Raw genomic sequence first — 23,109 nt, 5'->3', positions numbered from 1 at the left:
ACCAATAAAACTCAAGGTGCAAGGTTTTAAAAGCCCAAGAGTACAGAACATACACCTCTAAACTTCTTTAAGCACCAAAAAGCATGAAAGATTAAGAGTGTGTCAGTGTCCAACGTCTTCATGAGGTTCTACTGTGCTTCAGCCAACATGTGACTGGTTTACTTAACCTGCAGGGTACAGGTACCCAGAGTTCAGGAGGCTCCATCAAGAGGGAGCTGGCTGTGTGGCTCCGTTAGGTGAGTCTCAACTTATGGAACAGGCTTGGCCAAGGTTTACTTGGGGGCTCCAAAAGGAAAGACCACTTCCCCACTAGACTCTCCAACAATCCTCAGTGGCCACAGACCTTACTAGGTGACATGAGTGAATGTGGCATCTTAGATGTCAACTATCAGCCAATAGCGCTCCTTTGTGAACTTGAGGCCATTCATTTCCCTTTCACCCACCAGCAATGTGCCCAGTGAGTGGCTGGCTCGGACATCTGGTGAATGGTAAACATCCTAGCAATCTTTTTCCTACAACACAATTTGCATCACCACGCACCATTTCCATATAGGTTGTTTCCTTGGTGGTAATATTCAATGCAGCCTTTCTGAGTTCGGCAGTGTTTTCAGTATTGTCAACTCCCATGCTAATCTGGGTCTCACATAACCAAAGGCTTTAAACTGGGGAGGAAATGGGAAGAGGTAGTGTGTGTATGTGGGACAGGGGCCCTTTTTGAGTAAAAGGTTTGGGAGGTTCAAAGTCGAACGTTTTAGCCATTTGAGGTTAGGCATGAGGAGTTTGAATGCTTTTTTTGGCTTTCTGTGGGTTAGTTAAGAAAAAAACTAGGACAAAGCAGAGATGGAGGAAAAGAAGGGAAAAACCAGAAGTTAAGAGAGCAAGGAGCTGGGTTTTTAGAACCAAATTAAGCCAAAGGTAATTTCAAAAAGTTAGAGCCGTGCGTAACATTAGGAAGAACATCAAGTGCAGTAAACAGAGAGATAGAAGGTTGCCAATTCTTTTCTTCCTTTTAATACAAAAGAGTATATTGATGTTATAGTTATAGCTCACGCTTGGTGAGTATTTATGTGCTGGGCACTCATTCTAAGTGCTTTACATTTACTAATCTACTTAATCCTCACAACAGCTCTCTGAGGTAGGTAACTATTATCATTCCCATTTTACAGATGAGGAGACTGAAGCCCTGAGAGGTTCCATGTTTCCAAGGTCACTTAGGTAGTAGATGACAGAGCTGGGATTTAACTCAGGCAGACTGGCTCCAAAGTCTACCTTTTAATTCTAACACTATATTGCTTCTCAGTGTTTGTGTTTTCATTGCAACTCATGTGCAGATTTAAGTCTTTATTAACAGATTTATTTTGGAGCGGGGAGCTTGCAACATGGTGGTTTCCACGTTTGACCTCTGATGAACATAGAGTCTGTGACTCTGCTGCCACCTAGTGGCCATGGAAAATATGGCTGCTTTCTATTTGTTTTGAATTATGGCTACTTGTTTTGAGTGTGAACTCGCTGGTGTCGGCTGAGGCCTGAGCAGCATCTAAAGGCCTTCTGACAATGTTGACACTGATAAGGTTTTTCTTGGGTGTGAATTCTCTGGTGCTGACTAAGATGGGTGCTGAGGCCAAAGGCTTTGCCACACACATCACAGGCATAAGGCTTCTCACCAGTGTGAATTCTCTCATGTTGTGTCAGATTTGCTTTCTGGGCAAAGGCTTTCCCGCATTCGGCACATACGTAGGGCTTCTCTCCAGTGTGAATTCTCTGGTGAATGGAAAGGCATGAGCTCTGGCTGAAAGCTTTCCCACATTCCTTACAAACATAAGGCTTCTCCCCCGTGTGAACTCTCTGGTGTCGGATAAGTTGGGCACCCAGGCTGAAGGTTTTCCCACAGTCACTGCATTTGTAGGGTTTTTTGCCTGTGTGAACTCTCTGATGTTTGGAAAGGCAGGAGCTCTGGCGGAAAGTTTTGCCACATTCGTTACACTCAAAGGGCTTCTTTCTGGCATGAATTCTCTGATGCTGAATGAGGTAATTTATCTGGGTGAAGACTTTGTCACACTTGTTACATTTGAAAGGTTTCTCTCCAGTGTGAACTAACTGATGTTCTGAAAGATGTGTGCTTTGGTTAAAGGTCTTTCCGCACTCATTACATTTAAATGGGTGCTCGCTTGTGTGGGTGGCCTGATGCTCAGTGAGGGAGGAGCTGCGGCTGAAGGTTTTCCCACATTCACCACATTCATAGGGTTTCGCTCTAGAGTGGATTCTCTGATGGCGAATAAGCTGTCTATTTTGGCTAAAGGCTTTCCCACATTGGCTACACTCAAAGGGCTTCAGCCTGGTGTGAATCCTCTGATGCTGATTTAGATATTTGCTTCGACTAAAGGCTTTCTCACATTTGTTACACTTGTAGAGCTTCTCTCCAATCCTTGGGTGCTCTGTAGGTTGTGAGTCCTGATTCAAGACCTTCCCACTCTCAACCAACCCTTGTTTTTCTCTTGTGTGAACAATCTGGTGACAACTCAGGGTCGAGCTGCAAATGAAGCGTTCTCCACACTCCTGACATTCATAGGGGGCTTCTACAGTATGGATCTTCTGATGCTGAATAAGGTGTTCATTATGGCTGAAGGTCTCCTTGCAGTCAGCACAGCTGTAGGGTTTGCCTGTGCTATGTGTCGACCGATGGCGAATCAGGTGCGAGGGCCGGCTGAAACTCTTGACACACTCAGGACATTTGTGGGGCCTGTAGCCTGTATGCGTTCTCTTATGTTCACTAAGATGAGTGTTCCGGCAAAAGGCTCTTCCACACTCACTGCATTTGTAAGGCTTCTCCCCACTGTGAACCCTCTGATGGATCTTTAGAGTTGAGGTATGCCTGAAGAGTTTTCCACATTCATTACACTTGTAAGGCTTCTCTCCAGTGTGGACAGACTGGTGTTCGATGAGTGATGCACTGCTCCTGAAGGCCTTCCCACATTCCTGACATTCAGAGGTAGTTTTTGCAACATGAGTCTTCTGATGTTGGATGAGATGTTTACTCAAGTTGAAGGTCTCCTTGCATTTGGCACATTCATAGTGTTTCCGAGTGTGGGTCTGCTGATGTCGAGTAAGATGGAAGGTTCGACTGAAAGTCTTGCCGCACTCGTTACATTTGTAGAGTCTGCCAGCTGGGTGAGTTTTCTGATGCTGAACAGGCTGTGCGCTGTGACTGAACGCATGGTCACTGTCTTGACTCCTGCACAGTTCTTCTCCAGTGTGAATTTTCTGATGCCACAGGAGGTGTGTATTCTGACTAAAAGTTTTCCCACACACATTACACACATAGGATTTGTAGACTGAGTGAGTTATCTGATGCACAAAAAGGCAAGAACTCTGGTTGTAATCTTTCTCATAGTCCTGACACATGGTGGTGGGTTTCTCTTTAGTGTGAATGATCCAGTGCTGGATAAGGTGGTAACTCTGACTGAAGGTTTCCCCACATTCACTACATTTATATAGTTTCTCGCCACCCTGGACTGTATCATCTTGTTGGCTCTGGTCTGAGTAGCGGCCAAAGTCATTCTGAAATTCCTGAGGTTTCGCTGGTGTGAGGCTCTCTTCAGGAAGATCATACACCATGGAATTCTCTCCTGTGAAGAGGAAGGACCTAGGACTAAAGCCTCTCTTGAGCTCTGGGCTACTGCACTTTGTGGGACTTTCCTTGTTGGTGACAAAGTCAGATCTCAGAAGACTCTCAGGATCTCCTAGCAAATTATCTAACCAGCTCTCACCAATACAAGCTTCTCCCAAACTGGAATAACAGACTGGATCCTTTGCAAAGGTCTCCATTATCTCCTGGGATAGTCCTTCTTCCAGGAAGTCTTGCTTAAGAGGAGAGCTCTTGGGCTCAGCCGTATCTGAAAGAGATGGAAAGTGCAAATGTCTCCTGTTCCCAAGGGTAGAGAAACAGGAACTGCTGGGTGAGAATGTGGACAAGAGGGAGTATGGGTCCTGAGTCAAGCCTCTCACTCAAGGGGATAAATGCAAAGGGGCCAGAAGTGGTCTGGCTTGAACTGGCATCACAGAAAACAAAGAGCACATTCCTGGGAAGTCTAAGACATAAGATGGGGAACAGCACAGTTTCAACAGGGAAGGAGATCCTCTTAGCGAATATTCCCCTCTATCACCCTCATACCTAAATTACTGAGCAAGTTTCCTAAAGCGTCCAGTACGCATCTTCTTCCTCTCCTCCACCCTATCCTTCACTGTCCCTAAAATCTTGCTTCTCTTATCCTGGGTTCCTCATCCCGGTACAGCCATCCATCCAGTCCTCCAAGCCAGACTCCTAGAAGTCAACCTTCACTTCTCCCCTCTTCCTCGACTTCAGTACCACTTTGTTAGCTCTCCTTCAAATCTTCTCAACCCCCTCTCCTCTATCATCAACTCCCATCTGGCCCCAGACCTCCAGTTTCTTCCTAGTCCTGCATGCTAGCTCCAAGGGACTTTCTAATAAACAGATCTGACCATGCCACCCCCTAGATTAAACCCTTCCATGGCTCCTTGTCTGGAGGAGCGAAGTGCAAATGTACTAGCTCCACATTCTTTGTGGCAGCTCCACAGAACTCTTGCAGTTTCCTGAATCCAGCGTATTCTCACCTACCTATGTGTCCTTACTAATGCCCAGCTTGGGTATCACCTTCCTCTGAGAGCCTTCTTTGATACCATGGTATGGACTGAATTGTGTCTTCCCAATATACGTGTTGAAATCCTAACCCCCGTATCTGTAAATACGACTCTGGAAATAAGGGATTTCCTTTGTCATGTTAATGAGGCCAGAGTGGGGGGGGGGGTCCCTATACTAATCACTTCTGAATTATAAAAACAGTAGAATAGACACAAAGATACACATAGGAGGAAGAGGAGGATAGATGATGGGGACAGATACATCTATAAGCCCAGGAACACTAAGGATTGCTGGCAACTACAAATCCCTGAGTGGCACAAATAGTTAAGAGCTCAACTACTGGCCAAAAAATTGGCAGTTGGAGCCTAGCCAGAGGCCTTGGAAGACAGGCCTGGCAATCTGCTTCCGAAAGGTCACAACCTTGAAAACCCTATGGGGCAGTTCTACTCTGCACACACAGGGTCGCCATGAGTTGGAACTGACTCACAAGTAACAATGACAACACTAGAAACGGAAAGGTACAAGGAAGGAGCTCCCCCTAGAGCCACGCCCTGAATTTGGATTTCTAGACTCCTGAACAGTGAGAAAATATATTTCTGTTCTTTAAAGCCACCCACTTGTGGTATTTCTTTTTATATCGGCACAGGTAACATCTCCACACCCTATTCTGCTTTAAACACCTTCCCTTGTATTCTCTGAACTATAGCTGAGCACTTACCACCCACAATTTTAAGTATGTGTTACTGGGTCTGATCCCTGACCAGATGGTGAGGTTTTTGGTGGGGACCTTCTATTGCTCATTTGTGTATCTTCAGAGCCAGTCTGGGGCTGCCATGCAGGAGGCTACAGGAAATGTTCACCAAGGGGAATAATTCCCATTGATGGTGTTTGCTCACTGGGAGGGGCACTTCTGATATATCCTCAGTGACTCCTCACAGCCACTCTGTAAGGTGGGCACTTTTATCCTTTTATACAACTAAGTCAGCAGCAAAGCTAGGGTTCAAACCCAGGCCCATCAGACCCAATAGTGCCAAGCCATATGTCTTAGTTATCTAGTGCTGCTTTAACAGAAATACCACAAATGGGTAGCTTTAACAAATAGAAATTTATTTTTTCACAGTTTAGAAGGCAGGAAGTCTGAATTCAGGGCACTGGGTCTAGAGGAAGGCTCTCTCTCTGTCGGCTCTGGGGGAAAGTCCTTGTCTCTTTTCAGCCTTGGCTCCTTGGTGATCTTCATGTGGCATGGCTTCTATCTTTCCCCATCTCTGCTCTTTTATATCTCACAAGACTGACTTAAGACACACCCTACACTAATACTTCCTTACTAACATAACAAAGAAACCTGTTCACAAATGGGATTATAACCACAGGTATAACTACCCACCCGGCCAAAAAAAAAACCCCAAAAAACCCCAAACCTGTTGCCTTTGAGTAGATTCAGACTCATAGCAAACCTATATAGGACAGAGTAACACTGCCCCATAGGGTCTCCAAGGCTGAAATTTTTATGGAAGCTGACTGCCACATCTTCTGTGGAGTGCTGCTGGGTTTGAATCATAGGTATAGGGGTTAGGATTTACAACACATATTTTTGGGCAGGACACAATTCAATCCATAAAACCATACTACTCTCTGGGAACCATCCAACACATGAAGTTCCTCTACTCCATCCTGCACCATCATTACCCTTTTCCAAGCCTGTTCCCTCTTCTACAATTTCTTGGCCTACCATCTATTTAGTATCTTGGAGACTACTCGATGTCTTTCAGCCTGGAACTGAAATGAGCAAACTAAAACCTTCCAAAACCAGCTCCTGCCCTTTACGGTCAAGCTGGCCTCTGCTTTGTCTCCCACGGACATCAGGCTCATGCTCCTCACCAGCTTTTGTTCAAGCTGCTCTCCTGCCTGGGATGCATCAACACACATGTAATAGGCACTTCATGTGGGCCAAGCTGGAGACACAAAGATGAATCAGCTAAGGTCTAATTCCTAGAGAAGTGCACTGTTAAAGGGGGAAGGAGAAAGAAATTTTAACAATATGATTACTACTACTGGAAGAAAGGGTATGAGATTAAGAATACAGAAGGTATTTGGTTGAGGTGCTCACTCTGCTACTAACCGAAAGGAAACCAAAGGAACCTTGAAATAAAGGCCTGGCAATCGACTTCTGAAAAAATCAACCACTGAAAAGCCTATGGAGCACAGTTCTACTCTGACACAACACAGTCATCATGCGTTGGAATAAACTCGACAGTAACTGGTTACTGGTTAAAGGTATGGCTGCATAAGCTTGGAAACATCCCCTATGTTAAGCTGGTAGAAACAGGAATCAGAGGTGGTGGGAGTCTGCGCCTGTATTAGTAAACTACACACAAACACTGGTATGATGAAGAGGAGGCTGCAGAGGGCTCATGAGAGATGAGCCAAGAACAGAGGCTGACCAGATTGGGTGGAGGCTAAGACTACACTGTGCAGGCACCATGCCTATGGTCTCTGGTTCCAGATCCCTCCTCATGTCAACAGTACTATGATTAGAAGAGTCACTCGTGCTCCAAGCCAGGTACCTGCCTCTGCTTCCTCTCACTGGGGAGGTCATGACCAGATGTGACACCCTGGGAATCCTCATCACCTAACTCAACCCACCTGAAGGAACCCTGGGCTGGGCAATCGCAGAGCGAGTGCTCTTGGTGGCATTTATGCCTGAGCTTGGGTTACTTACAAATGTGGCCATTTGCTGTGCCCCTTGGGGCCAGGAAGGAGGGCTGGGTCTGTACAAAGGGGGGTCAAATATGTAGACTGGGGATCCCTAGTGCTCAGGTTGTGTAAGACAGGCAGTGGAGAGAACTGACCCCAGGAATGGAAGGACCCTCCATTCCTGAGGCAGGAAGGAACAAGGAGGGGGCGGAAGGAAGGGTGCCAGAACAGACCTATGGCCGGCAGGTCAGAGTGAGGAGCCTGTTAAAGTGTTCCCATCCCACCTGGGATGAGGGGACAGAAGCCAGCCAGTGGTAGAGTGAAGCCCAGAAGCCAGGTGTTGAGATGTCTGGGTGGACGTGTTGGAGGGTTGGCTGGAGCCTCTAGCTGGAGGCTTGGAGGACGGAGAGTATGACAATAGCTGTTCCCATGACCCCACCACCCTCCGTGGGGGATAAGTCTGCCCTCCCCACCTGCCTGGGTCATCCCCACTCACCGGGGTCTGCTGCTTTCGAGCTTTCTCTCCCCAGGGCTTCCAGCTCTTCCCCATCACCTGGGTGGGAGATCAGGTTGGGTCTCAGGGGGTCTGCAGGGAAAGAATGGCAAAGTCACCCACCAAGACTGTGGGTCCGCCCCAATACTCAGTGGGAGACTTCCAGTTTTCTTGTTTGATTATTTATCCCACGCACACTTCCTGTGGGCCAGATCTTGTGCTGGGTGGTCAGTCAGCCCAGTCCTGCCCTGGAGGGTTCCCAGTCTGGTAGAGAGAGACCCAGATGGTCACGATCGAGGGTAATAGCCAGAGGTGGGGGCACAAAGGACCTAAGATGTCTCATGAAGGACAAGAGGCACGTACGATTCACTTACTACCCAGGTATCACACATCACCCCAAGGCCTCTGAGGGCCAGGCCTATGATGGAAGATGCTGGGGACTCAGAATCCAATCAGTCTAGTGAAGAAATTTAGCATAGCCCAGGCAGGGGAGGAAACTTCTAAATACAGCCTTGAAAAAAAGACGCAAGTTGGACAACAGGGAAAGGAGAGCGTCAGGAGAAGTAACTGTATGCACAAAGGCCCTGTGCCTGGAGAGAGGGGCTGGTTCTCCACACAGGGTCCTAGGTGGGGATACAGAGGAGGCAATGGGGCAGGAGGACGGGCTAGGCAGGGGCCACATCTCCATGGGCCTTAAATGCTGGGCCGAGGAATCAGGGACCTCCTCTCCACCTCAGGGACCTCTCAGGCTGGTGGGGGAGACAAGGATGGTTGAGAGAAAGTTATAACCAAAAGGGATCACGGCTGTAACAGAGACCCAGGGGCTGGGGGAGCAACTGCCTGCTTGGAGACATCAGCAAAGGCTTCCAGAAGATACTTTCTGAGATGGGTTTGGAAGAAAAGAGCATACCAAGTAGAGAAAGGCATAAATTGATTATTTAGATCAGGAGTCAGCAAACTTTTTCTTAAAGAGCCAGGTTGTAAATAGTTGAGGCTCTGCTGTCTCTGTGGCAACTACTCAGCCCTGCCATTGTAGCAGTATGAGAGCAGCCACAGAGGAGAAGTAAGCAAAGGGCCGGTTCCAATAAAGCTTTGTTGACAAAACTGGTGGTGGGCCAGTGCACCTGTGGGCTGCTGTTTGCCAGCCCCTGATTTACACCAACACTTCGTGGAGGGCTCCTAAGTGCCAGGCCCTGCAGATGCAGCACCGAACCACACTCGGTCCTTGTCCAAGGACCTGTGAGTCTGCCTAGTAAATCACTGAATATGGGTTGGTCTTGGGGACCCCCAACACAGCTGGGAGGGTTAATTCCCCTCCCCAGACCTCAGTTCCCTGATCGACAAAACAGAGACAATCGAACTTCCTTGTGAGGTTACTGGAGGACTTAACGAGACTATTCTAAGTACTCAGTTCATCAAGCTCAGGGCCTGGCTCCAGACAATGCATCTTCTGGGGATCATTCATTTATTAATTTAACAGACATGTGCTGAGCCCTACAGCAAGACTGTTTTTTCTAGGAACTGGGGCTATCCTAGTAAGTAAAATTCCTGCCCTTACAAAGCGCACATTCTAGCAGAGGAAAACAAGTAATGAAATAAGTGGTTAGAAATCGATGCAGCTATGGAGAAAGGTAAGCAGGAAAGTGAGCTATGGAGTGCTAATGGGGCCACAGTTTACAGTCTGAAACGAGAAGCCCCAGCGAAGGGAAGGGATGAGAGCCTTCTAGGTAGAAGGAAGGGGAACTGCAAAGACCCTGAAGTGTCAGCTTGAGGAATTACTCTATAGTTATGAGGAGGAAAGGGCTGGAGATGAGGCTGGAGATGGGGCAGGGGACAGATCAGGGTTCTCAACCTGGACACTACTGATGTTTAAGGCTGGATGGGTCTTTGTGGCAGGGACTGTCCTATGCATTGTAGGATGTTGAGCAGCATCCCTAGCCTAGATGCCAGTAGCACTCCACCCACCTAAGTGGTGACAACCAAAACTGTCTCTACACATTGTTAAATGCCCCGTGTGGGGCAGAATCACTCTGGGCTGATTCTGAGGAGCTCAGGAGCTGGAACTTCACCCTGGTTGTGGTGGTTGAATGGAAGAGCACCAAGCAAAGCCAGGACTGGGCCCCGGGGGTCAGGGCAGATACTCACTCAGCAGGAAGAGGTTCTGGTAGTTGTCCAACGCTGTGTCCCAGAACAGATCCCCCTGGTCCAGCCCCAGCTGCTCCCAGTCCTCCAAGGTGAAGTCCATGGCCACGTCCTTGAGGGTTACAAACTCCTGAAAGGCAACACACTGTCAGTCACTCAGGGTCCAGAGTTAAGGGAAAAAGAAAAAAATAAAACAGTTGCTGTCCAGTCAATTCCGACTCATGGTGACCCCACGTGTGCAGAGTAGAACTGTGTACCACAGGGTTTTCAATGGCTAATTTTTTGGAAGTCGATCACCAGGCCTGACTTCCGAGGCACCTCTGGGTAGACTCGAACTGCCACCAAGGGACTCCGCAGAGCAGCCCAGCCCTTAGGAATCTCAAAATGGATCCACCAGAGGTACCTTCTAGGATAGAACTCCTTATTAAGGAGGAACTTCTGGGACTAGATTAAAAAATGAGCAGGAAGGGAGAAAAGCGAAGAGATGGTTCAGACCAAAGTACAAGAAGGGAACAGAACTAAGAAACCCCAGAGAGCAAGCTGCCATGTATCGTTGAACACTACAGAAACACACCAGTAGAGGAAACTCTGTGAAGTTAGAAAAGCAGGGTATCTTTTCTAATTAGGTAAGTTCAAGAAAATGAACTTCATCCAAAAATGAAGCCCCAGATGCACAATGGTTTGAACCCACCAGCTGCTCTGCTCAATGAGAGAAAAACCTGGTGATCGGCTCCTGTAAAGATTACAGCCTAGAAAACCCTATGGGGGCAGTTCTACTCTGTCACATGGGCTAGCAATAAATCAAAATTGACTCGATGACACCTAACAACCACAGTTCAAGAAAACTAAGTTCATCTAAACATCAGCAAGAGGGAAGTATCAAGATTAAATCCCCCAAAAGCAGATAACAATCCCACACACATTAAAAGTACATTAGAAAGGCATATCTAGAAAGCAGATCAAAACTGGATCTACAGTTCAAAATGAGCTAAAAAACATTAAGAAAATGATAAACATAAAAGAACATGAAACAGAATTATAAAAAAATGGAAACTAGGTGACAGAACTCAAGAATTAGCAATAAAAGAAAAAAAATTTCAGAAATAATAAAGCAGAAGATAAAAAAAGTGAATATAACAGATAATGCCTTAAGAAAATAGGTGACGAAAGGAGGACATTTTTAAAAACCAGAAATAAACAGATAAAAAGGATTTGCAAGAAGAAAAGAAACAAAGAAGATCAAATCTTTGGTTACATGAGTACCTAAAGAAGAAAACCAAATGAAAGGAAAAGGATAAATAAAAATACTGCAATTCAAGAAAATGTAACTGAAATAAAAATAATAACGGACATTTCACATGCAGTAGGATGGCTAAAAGAAGCCCTGGTGGCACAGTGGTTAAAGCACTTGGCTGTGAACTGAAAGGTCAGGGCTTCAAACCCGCCAGCCACTCTGCAGGAGAAAGATGTGGCAGTCTGCTTCCATAAAGACTTACAGCCTTGGAAAACCTATGGGCAGTTCTACTCCGTCCTATAAAGTCACTAAGAGTCAGAATTGACTTGACCGCAACGGCTTGTTTTGGTTTAGGATGACTAAGATAAAAACGACACACAATAACAAGTGTCAGTAAGAATGTAGAAAAATTGGAAACTTCATCTGCTACTGGTAGGAATGTAAAATGGTATAGCCACTTTGGAAAACAGTCTGGCAGTTCCTCAAAAAGTTAAGTTATAGACTTACCATATGACCCAGCAGTCCCACTCCTAGGTATATACCCAAGAGAAATGAAAACTTAGGTCTATGCAAAACTTGTATATAAATGTTTGTTGCAGCATTAATAATAATAGCCAAAAAGTAGAAACAACTCAAATGTTCATCGACTGATGAATGGAAAAATAAAATGTGGTAAATCAATACAAATGGAATGTTATTTAGCAATAAAAAAAAATAAAGTACAGATCCATGCTGCAAGAGTGAATCTTGAAAACATGATGCTAAGTGAAAGAAATCAGTCACAAACTACACGTTGCATGATTCTACTTAAATGAAACGTCCACAATAGGCAAATTCATAGGAATATAAAGTAAATTAATGGTTGTATAGGGCTAAAGGAGAGTCCCTTGGGTGGCGCAAATGTTAAGTGACGGACTATTAACCTAAAGACTGGCAGTTCAAAACCACCTAGAGGTGCCGCGGAAGTGAGGCATGGAGATCTGCTTCCAAAAACCCTATAGATCAGTTCTACTCTGCAGATATGGGGTTGCTATGAGTAGGAATCGACTCCAAGGTAACAACAGCAGGGCTGGGGTAAGTAAGGAGAGGGGTAGGGAGTGACTGCTAATGGGTACGGGAGTTTGTTTTTGGGGTACTGAAAATGTTGTAAAACTAGACAGTGGTGACAATTGCACAACTTTGTGAGTATACCAAAAACCACCAAATTGTGCACTTTAAATAAGTGAACCTTATGTTCAGCAAATTATATCTCAACAAAGCTGTTACTGTTATGTCTAAAAATGGGAAAAAGCAAGTGAGTAATTATGGGATATTTAATTGTATTATTCCTTGGGTCCTTAAGAATCTCGAATCTCAGTGTTCAAGAAAGAATGCAGAGACTGAATAGACCAAAAACCAAACCGGTTACCATTGAGTCAATTCCAACTCACAGCGACCCTACAGGACAGAGCAGAAATGCCCCATACGGTTTCCAAGGCTGTAATCTTTATGGAAGCAGACCGTCACATTCTTTCTCCCATGGAGTGGCTGGTGGGTTTGAACCACCAACCGTTTGGTCAGTGCTGAGCACTTAACTCCTGCACCACCAGGGCTTTTTTTTGTTATACTAGATAGCAAGAAAGCCAAGGGGGATTTTAAAACATACTATACAGATGAGTTGTGGGATGACATCAAGGACATCATACATAAAGAAAGCAAAAGGTCATTAAAAAGAGAGAAAAAAGAAAATAACAAAATGGATGTCAGAAGAGACTCTGAAACTTACTCTTGAACGTAAAGTAGCTAAAGTGAACGGAAGAAATGATGAAGTAAAAGAGCTGAAGAGATTTCAAAGGGCAGCTCAGGAAGACAAAGTATTAAAACAAAATGTGCAAAGACCTGGAGTTAGAAAAGTAAAAGGGAAGAACACACTTGGCATTTCTCAAGCTGTGAAGAACTGGAGAAAAAAATCAAGCCTTGAGTTGCAATTTTGAAGGATTCTATGGGCAAAACACTTAATTGTGCTCATGAGGAACCCGTACATAGATCAAGAGGCAGTCATTTGAACAGAACAAGGGGATACTATGATGTTTAAAGTCAGGAAAGGCGTGTGTCAGGGTTATATCCTTTCACCATTTGTATTCAATCTGTATGCTGAGCAAATAATCTGAGAAGCTGGACTATATGAAGAACGCCAGCATCAGGATTGGGGGAAGACTCATTAACAACCTTTGTTATGCAGATGACACAACCTTGCTCATTGAAAGTGAAGAGGACTTGAAGCACTTCCGATGAAGATCAAAGACCATAGCCTTCAATATGGATTACACCTCAACATAAAGAAAACAAAAATCCTCACAACTGGATCAATAAGTAACATCATGATAAATGGAGAAAATACTGAAGTTGTAAAGCATTTCATTTTACTTGGATCCACAATCAACACCCATGGAAGCAGCAGTCAAGAAATCAAACGACATATTGCACTGGGCAAATCTGCTGCAAAAGATCTCTTTAAAGTATTAAAAAGCAAAGATGTCACTTTCAGGACTAAGGTGTACCTCACCCAAGCCATGGTACTTTCAGTTGCCTCATATGCATGCGAAAGCTGGACAACGAATAAGGAAGACTGAAGAAGAATCGATGCCTTTTAATTATGGTGTTGGCAAAGAATATTGAATATACCATGGATTGTCAGAAGAATGGACAAATCTGTCTTGGAAGAAGTACAACCAGAATGCTTATTAGAAGCAAGGATGGCGAGACTATGTCTCACACACTTTGGACATGTTATCAGGAGAGATCAGTCCCTGGAAAAGGACATCATGCTTGGTAAAGCAGATGGCCAGAGAAAAAGAGGAAGACCCTCAACAAGATGGACTGACACAGTAGCTGCAACAATGGGCTCAAGCATAACGATGATTGTGAGGATGGCGCAGGACTGGGCAGTGTTTCGTTCTGTTTTACACGGGGTCACTATGAGTCGGAATGGATTCGATAGCACCTAACAACAACATCAAAATGGCTAAGATAAAAAAGTAAAAGAAAATAACAAACATTGGTGAGGATGTGGGAAAATTGGAACCCTTATCCTTGCTGGTGGGAATGCAAAATTGTACAGCCGTTGTAGAAAACAGTGCAGCAGTTCCTCAAAAAACTAAAAATAGAACTACCATATGACCCAGAAGTTCCACTCCTAGGTATATACCCAGAAAACTTTAAAGCAGAGGCTCAAAAAGAGACCTGTATACCAATGTTCACTGCAGCACTATTCACAATAGCCAAAAAGTGGAAACAACCTACATGTCCATGAACAGACGAATGGATAAACGAAATGTGGCACATACATACAATGGAATACTACTCAGCCAGTAGGAGAAATGAAGTCTTGATACATGCTTGAAGACATTATGCTGAGCGAAATAAACCATGACAAAAAAACAAATATTGTATGACCTCACTTATATAAAAAAACAAGAAAAGGCAAACGTACAGTGACCAAAGTTTATTAGTGGTTACCAGAGCCGGGAGGGAGGGAGAATGGGGGTGGTTATTGGTGATGGAAATATCGCTTTGATTAAGGATACTGCACAGCCGATTATGGTAATTGCTGGCAGTAAGTTGTACACCTGTAAAAAGTTGAACTGACAGAAGTTGTGGGATAAATATATTTACAATGACATTAAAAAAAAAAAAAAAAACAGTAGCTGCTGAGGCTGCTTACTTATACAATAAAACACCTCATGGTTTCATCCCACTTAATTGACCTACTAGTGGTTAGTGCTTCTGTTTACCTTCTAGTGCATAGTGCCTGGGGTCTTAAAAGCTTGCAAGTGGCCATCTAGGGCACAGCAATTGATTTCTATTCACCTGGAGCAACGAAGGAGGAAGGAGAGTCAGGAAATGGAATATGTGGCTAATTGTCTCCATGAACACATGCCTCCTCTGTCATTAGACCAAAAGAACTGGATGGTGCCTGGCTACCATTGCTGAGCGTTTTGATCAAAGATTCCATAGAAGAATCCTGATTAAAGGGGGGAAAATGCAGATCAGAATTTCAAATTCCCATGGACTCCAGACTTACTGGAGCCATGGAGGATGGACGAACCCCTCAAACTACTGCCCTGGGATAATCTTTAAACCTTAAACCAAAAATATCCCCGATGTCTTCTTAAAACCAAACACTACTTTAGCTTAACTAATAAAAAATGTCTGCCTTAAGCATCATACTCTTTTAAGAACTATCTATATGCGATCAAATTGACAACAGCAACTTGAAAGATTAGATAGGAAACTTAGGCGGCAGTGAGTTTATGTTAATGGGGGAGGAACAACTCAGAAAGTGAGGGTGAGAATGGCTGCACTCGAAGAATCTTATTAATCTCACTAAATTATACATGTAGAAACTTGATTTGGTGTATGTTTTGCTGTGCATATTCTCAAGAACAACACTACCAAAAAGGCAGAGGGAAAGGTCTGAGCAAAGGTTGGGAAGCTGGAATGTACAGTGTAACATTTTACCACCAGTCAGCGTGGGGAGGCATCAGAAGATGCCGGAGAGCGAGGCAGGGCCCAGATCATCCAGGACTGAGCTAAGAAACTTGGATTTCATCTTGTAAGGAACAGGGATCCTTGGAGGAGTAATGAGCTGGAAAGCAACAGGATGAGAGCTTTACTTTAAAAAGGTCACCTGAGGGCTGCCATGGAAGTGAGAGAGCCAGAAGAATGGAAGGCCAGCTCTCTAGCCTTTGGGGAGGATCAGTTAAGATGAAGGAACCCTCCTTTAAACCTTAAATCAAAGATATCCCCTGAAGTCTTCTTTAAACCAAACAATAGTTTAGCTTAACTAGTAAAGAATGTCTGCTTTGGGTATTACGTTCTTTTAAGATCTATATGGGATTAAATTGACAGCAGCAACTCGAAAGGTTAGATAGGAAGCTTGGGGGTAGTCAGTTTATGTGAATGGGGAACAACTCAGAAAAGGAGGGTGAGAATGGCTGCACAAGCTGAAGAATGTAATCAACGTCACTGAATTGTACACGAAATTCCTGAATTGGTGTATATTCTGTTATGTATACTTTCAACAACAACAAAAGAATTATTTGACAATATGAAAAAGATGAAGGGACCCTTAACTCACCTCAGTCATAGCTGACTGGGGCCCAGCGCCTGAAGTCCCCTTTTAAGCTCCTCCTTCTTCCCCTCCATGTTTCTGGCTGGTAGGGCTGCAGGAAAGACGAGGGAGCCACGGGAAAGTCTCCCTTCTTCCTATGGTTGACTCCCTCTCCATACTGGATGAGACACTAATGAGTCACAATGTGAGTCTTCCTGCAGGAATCACAAAGACAACTGCATTTATTGAAGCTCCCCTAACCCTACATTTTCATTATGCTTCAGAACCTACAAAGCACCTTCACAACCATTGTTAGCACTTATCACCGTCAGTAAATATAAGTTTGAGGGATTTGCTGATCAACGTCTGTTGCTTCCGCAGGACCTTATCTGTCTGCTCACTGCTGGGTCTTAGCGCCAACACAGTGCCTGGCATACAGTGGGTGCTTTTTATTTATTTATTTTTGGTAATAGATATTACATTTTATTTATTTATTTTATTGTTGTAGTTTAAATGAAGTTTACATTTCAAGTTAGTCTCCCATACAAACATTTATACATACATTCTTATGTGACTGTAATTGCTCTCCCTATACTGTGACAGCACACTCCTCCTTTCCACCTGATTCCCGATGTCCATTCAACCAGCTCCTAACCCTCTCTGCCTTCCCATCTCACCTCTGGACACAAGCTGCCCATTTAATCTCTGTACGTACTAGAGCTAAGAGGCACACTCCTCACGAGCATCACTTTATGTCCCACAGTCCAGTCCAACCTCTGTCTGAAGAGTTGGCCTCGGAAACTGGGCTGATAGAGAATCTGGGTGCCATGCTTTCCAGGGTTGCTCCAATCTCAGTCAGACCATTAAGTCTGGTCTTCTTACTAGAATTTCAGTTCTGCACCCCATCTTTCTCCTGCTCCATCAGGGACTCTCTGTTGTGTTCCCTGTCAGGGCAGTCACCATCTAGTTCTTCTGGTCTCAGGCTGATGAAGTCTCTGGTTTATGTGGCCCTTTCTGTCTCTTGGGCTACTACTTTCCTTGTGTCTTTGGTGTTCATTCTCCTTTACTCCAGGTGGTTGGGACCAATTGATGCATCTTAGATGGCCACTTGCAAGCTTTTATGAATCCAGACACCAGTAGGTGCTTTTTAAACATCTGACAGAACAAATGTGTCTCTCTAAACCCTAAACTGAACCTCTGAACTGAACCCCTACAAAGACCTGAGATTTCCAACTATCATCTCTAGGATTTGAGATGATAGGTGAGTCCATCTTCCAAAACTGTTGCTATTTGTATTACAGCACCATCTCTTCAACTTTTTTTTTTTTTAATCACAATCCACAGTAATGAAGACAACATACATTATGACTCCCACCCACTGCCGTCAAGTCAATTCCAACTCATAGCGACCCCATAGGGTTTCCAAGGCTGTAAATCTCTACGGAAGCAGACTGCCACATTTTTCTTCTACGGAGCTGCTGGTGGTTTTGAACTGCCAACCTTTCAGTTAGCACCTGATTGCTTTAACCACTGCACTACCAGGGCTCCTTATATTATAACTATTCATACACATATATCCATTACTGAAAAAAAAAAGCTTCACGAAACAATGCTCACTCTTACAACTTTACTCTTCCAGCATAGGACGCACTAGGATAGTTTCTATTCTAGTCTGTTTTCTTCTACTTCGTTAAAGCAGTTATAGTTACTGCCCACTGAGTTAATTTCCTGACCCATAATATGCTAAGCACTGTACCACATGGATTTTTTGACGTTTGTATTTACTGTGTACTTTCAATAGCATATATCTGCTGCTAACGTTGAAAGCACTTATCAGACAACCTCAATGAAGCAGCAGGATGACCTTAACAATGAAGAGGTGCTGTCATTGCCATCGTGACTGATTCCATCTCCATGTTATCAGTGTAGAACTGTGCTCCATAAGGTTTTCAATGGCTGAATTTTTGGAAGGAGACTGCCAGGTCTTTCTTCCAAGGTGACTCTGAGTGGACTCGAATCTCCAACCTTTTGGTTAGCATCTGAGCATGTTCATGTTTTGCACTACTCACGGTTGTTGTTGGGTGCTGTTGAGTTGATTTTGACTCACAGCCAACCCTATATGACAGAAGAGAACTGCCCCAGAGGATTCTCTAGCCTGTAAACTTTACGGAAGCAGACTGCCATGTCTTTCTCCCATGGAGCCACTGTGTGGGTTCAAACTGCCAACTTTTAGGTTAGCAGTGAAGCGCTTAACCATTGTGCTACCAGGACTCCTTTGCACCACCCTAAGGACTCCTTAACAACGAATGACACAGGCCCATAATTCTTTAGTCTGAAACCTCTGGGACCAGATGCGGTTTGAAATTCAGAAATTTTCAGACTTTACAAAGGTGACACAGCATAAATACCGTACATTGAAATCAGGGTGGCGCACGTGCAGGTAGCATTTCCTAATTGAACATTTTAATATTTCTAGAGTGAAGTGTATAAACATTCACATTCTGTAGAATAATGAAAGGTTACAGATACCTTATGGGGCCCTAGGGGCACAGTGGTTAAGCGTTCAGCTGCTAACCAAAAAGGCCAGCCATTCGAATCCACCAGCCACTCCTTGGAAACTCTATGGGGCAGTTCTACTCTGTCCTATAGGGTTGCTATAAGTCGGAATTGACTCAATGGCAACAGGTTTAGGTACCTCACAGCAGTTCAGGTCACGTTTAGGTGTCAAATTACGGGGGGGAAAAAAAAAGTTTTGGTTTTCAGAGCTTTCTGGATTTTGTGACTGCAGATAAGGAAATGAGGTAGACCTGAAATAAGTGCTAACATTTACTTAACAATGAGTTTCTTCACATGACAGTGGTTAAAGCTCTAACTTGTGAGTATAATTAAGCCCAAAAAACCCCAAACACCAAACCAGTTGCCATCGAGTTGATTCCAACTCACATGTGCCATATATGTCAGAGTAGAACTGTGCTCCATAGGGATCGCAACAGCTGTGATCTTTTGGAAGCAGATCACCAGGCCTTTCTTCTGAGGTGACGTGGTGGATTCAAACTGCCTACTTCTCAGTTAGCATCTGAGTGTTTAACCACTTGTGGCACACAAGGACTCATGTTTTGTTTGGCCCACACAGTGCTGACTAATAGAATGTTCTGGAAGAAAATTCTTTTCAGTAGCCTCAAACTTGAAAATTGAAAAATTTCACCTAAAAATTAGATTTCCAGCTTTTGAAAAATCCTGGGATTTGGCAACATTGGGCCTGCATTCTCTCAAGGCTAGTTAACTGGAGCCCATTCAAAGCCACCCCCTTAAATGCAGCAAGTGCTCCCCAATGCCCACACACCCTCCCCACCCAGGAAGATTCTCTCCTTTAACTTGTCTGCCTAGCCCTCACAGACTTCTGAGTTTGAGACCCTTGTCTACAATTTCCAAATCACTGTTCTGTCCACATCTCATACATGCTCAGCCCTGAGAGGCAAAGAACTGCGTGTGGCCCTGATGTGAAGAAGCCCAAAGTCGGCAAGCTTAAGTCAGAGAAACTTGAGTCAAAACAATTAGGGGATTGAAAACCTTGGGTACTCAGTTTGGGAGTCTTGCCACTTCTTAGCATAGGACTATAGGTGGATAGATCACTAACAGTCTGTGGGCCTCAGTTTCCAAATGTACAAAATGCGGCAAATACAAAAGAGCCACAGTCACTTATCTGCAATTCCAAAATCCGAAAAGCTCTAATAACCTAACCTTTACTCATAAATTGGCAGCAAAACTTGACCTGAATTGTCACCAGGCTATTTATAATCTTTTTCCCATTCAATGTGACTATTTATATTTTTGCTGCAGAAATATTTGTTTGATTACCAAAAACTGCTCCAGATCCTACTCGGGGTGTGTTAAGTAATTATGAAATACAGATCTTCTAACAGAATGTTTACCCATGGAAGTAGCAGTTAAGAAATCAAACGACATATTGCATTGGACAAATCTGCTGCAAATCTCCTTTAAAGTGTTTAAAAGCAAAGATGTCACCTTGAAGACTAAGGTGCACCTGACCCAAGCCATGACATTTTCAATCACCTCATATGCGTGCAAAAGCTGGACAATGAATAAACAAGACCAAAGAATTGATGCCTTTGAATTTTGGTGTTGGCGAAGAATATTGAACATACCACGGACTGCTCAGAACAAACAAATCTGTTTGGGAAGAAGTACAGCCAGAATGCTCCTTAGAAGCAAGGATGGTGAGACTTTGTCTCATGTATTTTGGACACGTTATCAGGTGGGACCAGTCCCTGGAGGTCATCATGCTTGGCAAAGGAGAGGGTCAGCGGAAAAGAGGAAAACTTTCGAGGAGATGGATTGACACAGTGGCTGCAACAACGGGCTCAAACATAATGATTATGAGGATGGCGCAGGACTGGGCAGTGTTTCGTTCTGTTGTACATAGGGTCGCTATGAGTCAGAACCCAACAACTCGACAGCACCCAACAACAACTTTATAAAATCTGAAAATTCTGATTTCCAGGATGATTCCGGCGCCAAAGGAATCAGATAATGGACTAAGGGCCCGCACTTCAGTTAAAAGAAAAAATGCGAATACAGCGCCTGGCACACACTAAGGGTTCAAACAAGTGTTAATATTCACTGCTATCCCTCCGACCTCCTGAAAAACTATTCATTCTTCAAGACTCCGCCCATCGACTTCAAGTCCCCCTCCTTCAGCCTATTTCCCCAGCCAAAAATAAAATAAAACTCGTTCCTCTCAGGGCTGCCGCTGAGGACTGGAAACCACTGTAGTAAGACGCTGGCCCGTAACAAGCTCTAAACAAGGGTTCAAGATTCCACCAAGACACTTAACCCGAAGGCGACGCGCCTTTTGCTGAAGTCGCCTCACAAGCATTCCCTCACCCGTCAGGAAGGACCGAGTCCCCAACCCTCCAGGGTCCTCAACAGCCCCAGACCAAGCGTCTACGCACCTCAAGATTACCATCCGCCCAGTTAACAGACGCCACCCCAACCCCGAGGGAGCCGAAGACCCAACTCCCCTCTCACTCGCGCCTCCTCGAAGCCGCTTCCGGTGCTGCGCGAATCCCCTCAGAGCTACTCCGCCCAGAATCCTCCGCGCCGGCGCCAAGACTCCATTTCCCAGGAGACTGTGCGGGCGCCTTCTATTGGCTTTCTCTCTCCACGTTTAAAGGCTCCACTGAGTTCTCCAAGAAAAAAAGAGTACGTAGAAACAGCATAAGGACTAGATGGCATTATAGTCCAGTATTTACTTGATTGAAGGACAACCTAATCAGCCTTCTCCTGCCTTTTCCTACAAGACTGTGGCATTTCCATTTCGGAAGTGGACAACCAAAAGGTTGGCATGGAAATGCATAGCTGAGGAAGTCGGATACCAGAAAAGGCGCGTGAATGTGAGGGGCGGAGTTGAGGGAGGAGAAGTGATAGTCTGATTTGATTGGTGGAGACTCCCCCCCCCTTTTAGTGCATTGCTCCTTACCATTGGCTCCACTTTTGCACATGCGCAGTAGAACCAGGCGGTGTTCCAAAGCGGGCGAATGGGAATAGGCGATGAGGGAATAATCCCTCCCCTCGCTTCGAGTCAGGGGGCTGGCCTGTCGCGAAGGCAACTGGGAAATGGAGTTCCCAGGTAAGCACAGACCCTGGGCATTCGGGAAGTCAGCGGCGCCTGCGCGGGCGTCGTCCTGCCTTAGGGCAGAGGATGCGCGCGCAGCGCCTTCGGCCCCGGCGGAAGTTTCCGCGGGGCAACTGAGAAGGTAAGTATCAGGCTCCGTGGAGGGAGGACCCAGGGTCTCTCTGGTCGCATATCCCCGGGCCCCCGCCCCACTGCCCAAGTACAGAGGTGAGGGAAGGCGAGGTGGAACACTAGGAAGTCCTCCCAGACCGCTACCCCGCGGCGCGGCCGTAGTGCCTGTGACCTCAGCACGACCCTTTATGGGAGGTGGAGCACCCGGCAGCAAGGCTCTGGTTGAGAGGCTCCTAGTCACTGAGATAATACGCCCGCGGCTTTTGGCGGTGGGCGTGGCTACGGATGAAGCGGGCGTGGCTTATGGGTTTCGACAAACGCCCCGCCTTGGCAGCTGCGTCATGTCTCATTTTTGTGGAGGGCGGGGCCGACGGCGAGTCGCTGTCACCTAGGCAACCGCCCCTCCCGCGATAAAGCTGCAGTCTAGCCTTTAGCCCTTTTGCTAAGTCTCAGAACTTTCTAGGAGGAGCACAATACTTGACAGTGGCAGATGTTCAGGGAGCCTGGTGGTGCAGTGGTTAAAGCGCTCGCCTGCGGACTAAAAGGTCGGCTGTTCACCTACCAGCCACTCCTCGGGGGAAAGATAAAACGGCATTCTGCTTAGGTAAAGATTGTTGTCCTTGTTAGAGGCTGTGGAGTCCTCCCACTCACACAAACTACAACAGAACGAAACACTGTCTTCTCCTGCGCCATGCTCACATCGTTGTTATGTTTGAGCCCATTGTTACGGCCACTGTGTCAATCCCTCTCTTCAGCCGTCTTCCTCTACTTTACCAAGCATGATGTCCTTCTCCAGGGACTCGTCCAAGGTACCTAAGACGAAGTCTCACGATCCTAGCTTCCAGGGAGCACTCTGGCTGTATTTCTTTCTTTTTTTTTTTTTTAGAACCAGCTGCTAACTGAAAGGTTGGCAGTTTAAATCCACCCAGAGGTACCTCAGAAGAAAGGCCTGGTGGTTTACTTCCAAAAAGTCACAGCCATTCAAAACTTTATGGAGCACAGTTCTACTCTGACACACATGGGGTCA

At 45.3% G+C, this 23,109-nt stretch overlaps 2 protein-coding genes across 6 annotated transcripts in view; one reads left to right on the top strand and one right to left on the bottom strand.

Annotated features, from left to right (window-relative positions):
- Nucleotides 1-458: 458 nt before the first annotated feature.
- ZNF473 (zinc finger protein 473) lies at nt 459-16,821 on the bottom strand. Its single transcript, XM_004381842.3, has 4 exons — nt 16,343-16,821; nt 9,993-10,119; nt 7,851-7,940; nt 459-3,893 (listed from the first exon to the last, which is right to left on the bottom strand). The coding sequence occupies exons 1-4, from the start codon at nt 16,349-16,351 to the stop codon at nt 1,486-1,488; spliced, it is 2,634 nt and encodes an 877-aa protein (XP_004381899.2). The 5' UTR covers nt 16,352-16,821; the 3' UTR covers nt 459-1,485.
- Nucleotides 16,822-22,073: 5,252 nt separating this feature from the next.
- VRK3 (VRK serine/threonine kinase 3) overlaps nt 22,074-23,109 on the top strand; it is a 58,975-nt gene continuing 57,939 nt past the window's right edge. For 4 of the 5 annotated variants that reach the window (XM_023736298.1, XM_023736295.1, XM_023736297.1 and 1 more), the window contains exon 1: nt 22,074-22,092. The gene's annotated coding sequence lies outside the window, so the exon portion shown is untranslated. Of the gene's footprint in view, nt 22,093-22,308; nt 22,687-23,109 lie in introns of those variants that run through there. The other variant, XM_023736296.1, reaches the window with a different exon arrangement.

Source organism: Trichechus manatus, unplaced genomic scaffold (genome assembly GCF_000243295.1).
Source record: "Trichechus manatus latirostris isolate Lorelei unplaced genomic scaffold, TriManLat1.0 scaffold00087, whole genome shotgun sequence".
NCBI lineage: Eukaryota > Metazoa > Chordata > Mammalia > Sirenia > Trichechidae > Trichechus > Trichechus manatus.
This window is presented reverse-complemented; position numbering and strand designations above follow the sequence as displayed.

Bases quoted from the DNA above. Each gene is read 5' to 3' on its own strand.
- ZNF473 (XM_004381842.3), bottom strand. The intron at 7,941-9,992 runs GTGAGTATCTGC...CTTTCCCTGCAG, and splicing joins CCAGAACCTCTTCCTGCTGA to ACCCCCTGAGACCCAACCTG. The intron at 3,894-7,850 runs GTGAGTGGGGAT...CATCTCTTTCAG, and splicing joins CTCGAAAGCAGCAGACCCCG to ATACGGCTGAGCCCAAGAGC.